The following is a 7,907-nucleotide window of genomic DNA, read 5'->3' as shown; positions in this document are numbered from 1 at the left end:
CTACATAAGAAATTAGAAATCAATGACCTGTTTTTAATCGATTCCAGACTATGGTTCTATCAGCAGCATGTTTCTGGTTTAGGGATGCATACACAATGAATGGGAAAAAACATGCAGATTATTAACAGGAATTACTTTTTCTTTTATCAGTGAAAGGATAACAAAATCGGGAGAATTGATACTGGATTAATCCCCCCCCCACCATGACCACTAAAGTGCTCCGTACAATCTGTCAAAGAATAAAATATATTTTACATAACATAGTCTGTCTGGGACAGTCACATTTCGACAACTTCGTCAGTTTCAAAGGTAGGCTAATGACAGTCAATTTGTTTTACTGAGATTTCCTGTTGGGAGTGGTGAATGAATACATCATCGTGGAAAATAACGTTACATCTTTCCCACGTATGTCAACTGGATTACTAACTTTAGTTTGGCAAAACGACCTTACCTATAATTTTGTTATCGCGCCACAAAACTTGTTTATTAAGTTATTGCTTCTTGACAGCCCACTGAAGACACAATGATCGTGTCATCGTGTGTATATACCCCGCATGGCTAGGGTTGCTTTGTGTTCAAGCCCAGTGCCAAAAAGAGAAAGAAGAGGCCAACTGTGGGTGAGTGATCTTATTGATAACTATATGGGTCGCTGGTCATATTTAAACACAGTAATTGATTAATATGTGTACTTCGTTTTGTGAAAACGGAATATTCTGCCAGTGCCATTTTGTATTGATCGATCGATCGCGCGCGCCCATATTTTCTCCAGAGGATTATTTCGCTCATGGCAATGAGGACACAGAGAATAGCAGACATTATTGGAGAAAATGAAGGCAGACATTTGGCATTGGCATCATTATGCTTATGCCAATCAGTTGTGCCCTGTTTAGGAGGGAGCAATGTTCCCATATAAATATAGAATATTGAACATATATAATTGTCATGCAGAATAGGGAATTGTGTCGGCTCTATTACATTTCTATCTGTAACGTTGTGAACGTTTCACCAACTGAAAAAGTGACAGGCTTTTATCAGGCATGAAAATGTACATTGTTTACTCTTTACAGTTTCTGCAGGATGAGCTGAACAGGATAACCTTAGACAGCCTATTGGAGTTTAGCAGAAAGAGTGCCTCCACTTTCCAGCGTGGCACCGATGACTGGGCATCAGGTATGAGAGCCAATGAGATTCCCACAGCTGCCCTAGTGCGTGGTATGTTACTCAAAAGAGAGGGTGCACATGCAAAAGTCTTTGGCATGACCAGGGCTCATGCGAAATGCCTAAATTAGTGTGTTTTGATATGTTGTCCATGGGATAGAGATTAACTAAGTAACTGTATGTCTCGTCTCTTCTTACTGTGTAGGAGTTAATGAGCCAAATCATGAAATTACCTTCCAGAGCGCCTCTGACCAGCTGCAGCAGTCGGTGACTCCTTTTGTTGTCTCCTTATAAGCCAAAGAGTGTGCAGGTCAGTCCCATGTATGTGGTACTTGAGAAATAACTCTTATTTCTATTATTAGTCAACAAGGGAATTTTGTACAACCGCTATTTGAGGTTGGTAATTGGTACATTTAATTTATTTGTACTTTGATGTAATAAGTATCTGCATGCCATTTTTTTTATTATGACACATGGATACTACCTAACTCAAATCATAATATTTTCATTTGGTTCTGTCCTCAGCCCTGAAGCACCTGATGCAGAGAGTTCTAGAGAGACTGATGGGTGCTTGTGTGTCAGTGGATGTTGAAGAGCCTAAGCAACACAGTACCAATGTTAACCAGAAGAGGGTCCACTGCTCCCTTGGCACACTCTGTGACTGGTACTTTACTTCTTTTTGTCTTGTTTTTTTTCACCTTTATTTAACCAGGTAGGCCAGTTGAGAAAAAGTTCTCATTTACAACTGCGACCTGGCCAAGATAAAGCAAAGCACCGCGACACAAACAACACAGAGTTACACATGGAATAAACAAACGTACAGTCAATAACACAATAGAAAAGTCTATATACAGTGTGTGCAAATGAGGTAAGATTAGGGAGGTAAGGCAATAAATAGGCCGTAGTAATTACAATTTAGCAATTAAACGCAGGAGTGATAGATGTGCAGAAGATGAATGTGCAAGTAGAGATACTGGGGTGCAAAGTAGCAAAAATAAATAAATAACAGTATGGGGATGGGGTAGTTGGATGGGCTATTTACAGATGGGCTGTCTACAGGTGCAATGATCTGTAAGCTGCTCTGACAGCTGATGCTTAAAGTTAGTGAGGGAGATATGAGTCTCCAGCTTCAGTGATTTTTGCAATTAGTTCCACTCATTGGCAGCAGAGAACTGGAAGGAAAGGCGGGCAACGGAGGAATTGGCTTTTGGGGTGACCAGTGAAATATACCTTCTGGAGCGCATGCTACGGGTGGGTGCTGCTATGGTGACCAGTGAGTTGAGATAAGGCGGGGCTTTACCTAGCAAAAACCTGATGACCTGGAGCCAGTGGGTTTGGCGATGAATATGAAGCGAGGGCCAGCCAACGAGAGCATACAGGTTGCAGTGGTGGGTAGTATATGGGGCTTTGGTGACAGAATGGATGGCACTGTGATAGACTGCATCCAGTTTGCTGAGTAGAGTGTTGGAGGCTATTTTGTAAATGACATCGCCGAAGTCGAGGATCGGTAGGATAGTCAGTTTTACGAGGGTATGTTTGGCAGCATGAGTGAAGGATGCTTTGTTGCGAAATAGGAAGCCAATTCTAGATTTAATTTTGGATTGGAGATGCTTAATGTGAGTCTGGAAGGAGAGTTTACAGTCTAACCAGACACCTAGGTGTTTGTAGTTGTCCACATATTCTAAGTCAGAGCCATCCAGAGTAGTGATGCTAGACGGGCGCGCAGGTGCGGGCAGCGATCGGTTGAAGAGCATGCATTTAGTTTTACTTGCATTTAAGAGCAGTTGGAGGCCACGGAAGGAGAGTTGTATGGCATTGAAGCTCGTCTGGAGGTTAGTTAACACAGTGTCCAAAGAAGGGCCAGATGTATACAGAATGGTGTCGTCTGCGTAGAGGTGGATCAGAGAATCACCAGCAGCAAAAGCGACATCATTGATGTATACAGAGAAAAGAGTCGGCCCGAGAATTGAACCCTGTGGCATCCCCATAGAGACTGCCAGAGGTCCCGACAACAGGCGAGGCAGTCATTTGAGAAACCAAGGCTGTTGAGTCTGCCGATAAGAATGTGTTGATTGACAAAGTCAAAAGCCTTGGCCAGGTCGATGAATACGGCTGCACGGTATTGTCTTTTATCGATGGCGGTTATGATACCGTTTAGGACCTTGAGCGTGGCTGAGGTGCACCCATGACCAGCTTGGAATACAGATTGCATAGCGGACAAGGTACGGTGGGATTCGAAATGGTCAGTTATCTGTTCGTTAACTTGGCTTTCGAAGACCTTAGAAAGGCAGGGTAGGATAGATAGACTGTGACAAAGGTACGAAGCTACTGCACACAATTGAGGACTAATATAATGCTTTTATGTAAAACAGTCACATTTTATAGATTTTGACCTTACTATCTCTACATTATGTAAATGCTCATTACAACTCATGAGTCTTATGTGCACAAATAATTTGTTTGGTCCTAATAATTTGTCTGGCATCCCAGGCAAAAAGCGTACTTCTGTTGGCAAAGACATGCAACAGCATCCTCCCATTTTAGTGATCTTCAAGGACCTAGAGGCTTTCAACCCTAGAGTGCTGCAAAACTTCATCATCTGCAGGGGGGGGACATGATCCCTGACCTCTGTTAGATTGATTGAATGAGGAAAATACACTTGTACTTGTGTGAGGGTACCTCTAACATATGTTAAAAATGCTCATGCGTGACATGCTGTATAATCTCCCCGTTCTCTGCAACAGTCAGTACGTGGAGCAGCTTCCTCTGATGTTCGTCTTTGGCATCACCACGTCTCCCAGCACCATTCAGCACATGCTACCCCAGTCCATATTCTTTCTGCTGTGCATTGAGCTCTTCCAGTCCCTGTCCTGCACCCAGCACCTGACTACTGTCATAGACAAGGTAGGTCTGTAGCTACCATGGATCCATCCATTCACTTTGATGTAGTTGTATTGGACACAGTGATCATGTTCCTCTGTGCCCCATTCCTAAACCCAATAGGGTTCTAAAGGTGCAGTTGAATACCAACTAGAGATCAACACACATAACGCACATTTTCACTCTTAATCCCCATTGATGACATTATTTTTTTTGTTTTGTTACATGTCTATCTCAAGTTAGAATTCAGACTTTAGTGTGAGTATTGCTTTCCCGTCTGAGACTCAAGGTGATCCTAACCCCACTTTTTCCTGTTAAGCCAGTGGCAAGGTGCTGCAGGTGCTGGTCAGCATCTTCCTCCACCACGACTTCTCCGTACGCAACTTCATCGAAGGCCTGCAGGTGAGTACTGCCCTCTGATTGTTGGTGTGACTGTTTTAGAACTGTTCAAATGTGTTGAAGTGGAATAACTGACTGAACACAATGTTGACTGCTCTGTATTGTCTTTCAAAGACTAACTTTGAGATGTGGGCTAGATGTATTATTTTGGATTATTCCTGTGAATAGTTACCTTTTGCGTTGCTTGTTCTCAGGTTTGTGTGTGTGTGTTGACCATGGGGCCCCCTTAGCAGTTGGCTCTGCTGGAGCACTTTCACAGCCAGCCTCTGAGCATGCTGTAAGGAGGCCACGCCAATGAGCTCAGCCACGGGATGTAGAGGATCCAACAGCTGCCAGCTGCCATCCTTCATGAGGTGACTGTCTCACACACATGCACACACGCAGGCCCACAAGTCTCCAATACACACACACACACACACACACACACACACACACACACACACACACACACACACTTCTACCCATATGATGGTTGAGTAACATTCGTCTGTTTAAAACTTGTTGTGATGCTTGGTGTTTACCTCGCACCCTTTCACCCAGGTACGTAGAGAAGCAGGCTCCCCAGGAGCAAATGGAGTTGTTGACCAGTGATGACCATGTGAAGGTAAATATTGAGTGCTGTTGAGAGGTTCTGAACCTTATATTGACAAGACTGAATTATGAGCTTACCGTAATGTATTGACTCTGGTCTTGGGTGATTGTGTGTCCTGCCACTCTTTTTAGGAATTGTGTCAGAAACTACTGAAAGTTCTTCGCAAATACCATAAGAACTACTACCCCATTCTGAGGTGTCTCCACGCTCTAACGTCTTCTCTACCTAAATACCCTCTCGGGAAACAGGTTTGAACATTTTGTTTATCAAGGTTGCCATTGAAATAATACCTCATGTTAGGAATGTAATTGTAGAGCATTGCACCAACAGTCTCGCCTGTTCCACATATGCCTCGATTTTCAGATAAGGGAACTGCACATATCCTGTCTGGAGAAGAATGTGTGGGAGAATGAAGAGTGTGTGTCTGCCATGCAGCTGAGGTAATGATTGATTCCAAAATCGATGTTTAACGTCGATATAAAGCACAAACATTGCCTTACGAAACATATTTCCAAGTTCTATACAAGTTGCCATGTACTCAGTTACCTGCTAAGATAAGAAAGTTCAGTTTGTTTGCTCTCCTTTCTTTTGACAACACTCTACGTTTCACCCCAGGATGATGGCCAAAGATGAACTTGTAGCAGCGCTGCAAAAGTGCACTGCGATCCTGAAACCTGGCAAGACCAAGAAAATAAGCGCTGCTCCAACTGGAAGATTTACTCGCTAAAAGTCGGACAGAAAGTAGCGATAATGATGAGGGTTTTGCTTTAACATTTTTAAATGGATCTCTGACACATTAAAATAGCAGACTTTAATTATATTTCTATGGTGGTGAAATGTACTTTTCGATTGCTTCTACCCTATCAGATGTTGCTGCTGCAGCGGGGGAGATCATCTCTTCTCCAGGGAAAGGTCTCCACAAGAAAACAGACCTGTTCCAACTGCAAAAGGTAACATTTTTGTAATGGAAGAGAAAGACCGATTTAATACACGTCTAATATGTACAGTAGTGCCCCTACCCGAATCCCAGTATGAGGTGTGCTACTATAGCTCCTTTGCTGTCCTGGGACCCCACCTCAACGCCACGCCATCCAGACTGCCCTCAGCAACCCCTACCATTACCTGAAGGTAAACAACTTACCACTGAGAGGCTTTGTCTCAATAGTGTCTAGTAAACTCCTTTCCTCATATCCTCTCCCTAATCTGGAAAGACTTGATGGGTGTAAGCAATATGGTGGACTACTATCAGTGGGCTTACTTTCACCTATTCACAATTCTTTCAGTGCAGATGAAAGAAAAGGAAAGGAGGTAAGCCAGTCTCTTTAGACAACTGAGTATCAGCCAAAACTTTAAGTGTTAAAGCTACAACAGCAGCTGATGCTAATGTTGTGTGGTTCAGAATGAAAACCTGCTGACCAAGGACGGGACAATTTCCAATGCTGCTCCTGACATCTGCATTGTGATCAAACTCCATATGGAGTGTGGGAGGCTCGTCAACCTGTGACTGGCAGGAGGTAGGTTTTTATAAAGAATCAAATGAAACACTATTGTTGGTATTCTTTACTGAACAAGAACACTTTACATATTGCATTGAGTGAATTTGTATGTATTTGCAGGCTTATGCTACAGTGGTCTCGGCTGCAGAGGGCAAGGATGCTGACTATGGCAAAGTGGATGAACTCAAACGGTATCCTTTAACTGTTGAAGTCTTAAAATACTTGATTGTGATGTATTTTGAATATTGCTTTTCATACCACATGTCCTACTGCAGTCTTTTTCCTCTCCCATAGCCTAGATATACAGTCAGGTCAAATTATTGGCACCCTTAATAAAGGTGAGCAACAAAAGACTGTAGAAAATGAATAGCACAAATACCGAGTGAGCTATGTTGTATTATATTGTTATACTAATACAATTGCTCAGAAAGACAGCCGTCTTGAATTCAAACCATGGGGTTCAAGTGCGGAGAATGAGACGGCCATTGCAAAACGTTAATTTTGTGGTCAATTAACAATTTCTTTGGACTTCGATGTGTGCTTAGGGTTATTGTCTTGCTGGAAGATTCACTTGGGTCCAAGTTTCAGCCTCCTGCCAAAGGCAACCAGGTTTTTTTTAAATTATCCAGGCTGTTTCTGAGCTAGAGTTCCTGGGATTCATAAAATCCACCAAGCAGAAGTCTGACCTGGGAGGCTGCTGATTCACAGTCTCTGAGCTTGTTGTATAGTATGTATGTGTCAATTGTTTTTGAATAAAAGGTGATTTCAATTGAGTTTATCATGATTTGCTCCAGTGTGTTCTTAAAAGGTGTGGCAAATGCAAACATGTTTACAGTTTACTCCATTAACAAAACACACTCAAAGGGAAGTGTGTATATACAATATTATAAAACATTCTGTCATCAAGTAGCAGTATCACAAAAAGGATAAAAGCAGCCATGTTAACAAGTTTAAGGGGTGCATTCATATGTAATGAACAGATGGGTCTTCGTGCAGTGGTTGAAAACAGGTGACGAAACGAGATCATTCCACCACTTGAGGGCTAAATGAAGATTGTCAAGCCTTACACGCAGGGCCGAGTGTGTGGGTTTTGTTTTTCCAATTAAGACCTAGACAACCAGGTGAGGGGAGTTCCTACTAATCAGTGACCTTAATTCAGCGATCAAGTACAAGGGTGGAGCAAAATCCCGGCCCTCCGTGGAATGAGATTGACACGTGCCTTTGGCTTTAACTCCATAGTGGAGGCAGGGAGCTGTGGTGGAACACAAGCGACTGGGTTGACAGAACCTGATATCATAGGTGTTATATCTACTTGATTACATTATTAGCTATTTACCGTTGAAATATTAGATAGTACTTCAGTTAATTAGAGCATTACCCTG

The 7,907-nt window shown here is 42.6% G+C and overlaps 1 protein-coding gene across 1 annotated transcript; it reads left to right on the top strand.

Moving 5' to 3' along the window:
• The first annotated feature begins 1,037 nt into the window (after positions 1-1,037).
• On the top strand, positions 1,038-4,874 carry LOC106610647 (origin recognition complex subunit 3). Its single transcript, XM_082955484.1, has 4 exons — positions 1,038-1,212; positions 1,684-1,822; positions 3,903-4,062; positions 4,358-4,874. The coding sequence occupies exons 1-4, from the start codon at positions 1,038-1,040 to the stop codon at positions 4,442-4,444; spliced, it is 561 nt and encodes a 186-aa protein (XP_082811610.1). The 3' UTR covers positions 4,445-4,874.
• Positions 4,875-7,907: the final 3,033 nt, after the last annotated feature.

The sequence above is a fragment of the Salmo salar genome, chromosome 09, assembly GCF_965601325.2.
Source record: "Salmo salar chromosome 09, fSalSal1, whole genome shotgun sequence".
NCBI classification, from domain to species: domain Eukaryota; kingdom Metazoa; phylum Chordata; class Actinopteri; order Salmoniformes; family Salmonidae; genus Salmo; species Salmo salar.
The sequence above is the reverse complement of the archived record's forward strand: the minus strand, read 5'-3'. Positions and strand labels throughout refer to the sequence as shown.

Bases quoted from the DNA above. Each gene is read 5' to 3' on its own strand.
- LOC106610647 (XM_082955484.1), top strand. From the start codon at position 1,038: ATGAAAATGTACATTGTTTACTCTTTACAGTTTCTGCAGGATGAGCTG. The intron at 1,213-1,683 runs GTATGTTACTCA...TTCTGTCCTCAG, and splicing joins CACAGCTGCCCTAGTGCGTG to CCCTGAAGCACCTGATGCAG. The intron at 4,063-4,357 runs GTAGGTCTGTAG...TTTCCTGTTAAG, and splicing joins TGACTACTGTCATAGACAAG to CCAGTGGCAAGGTGCTGCAG.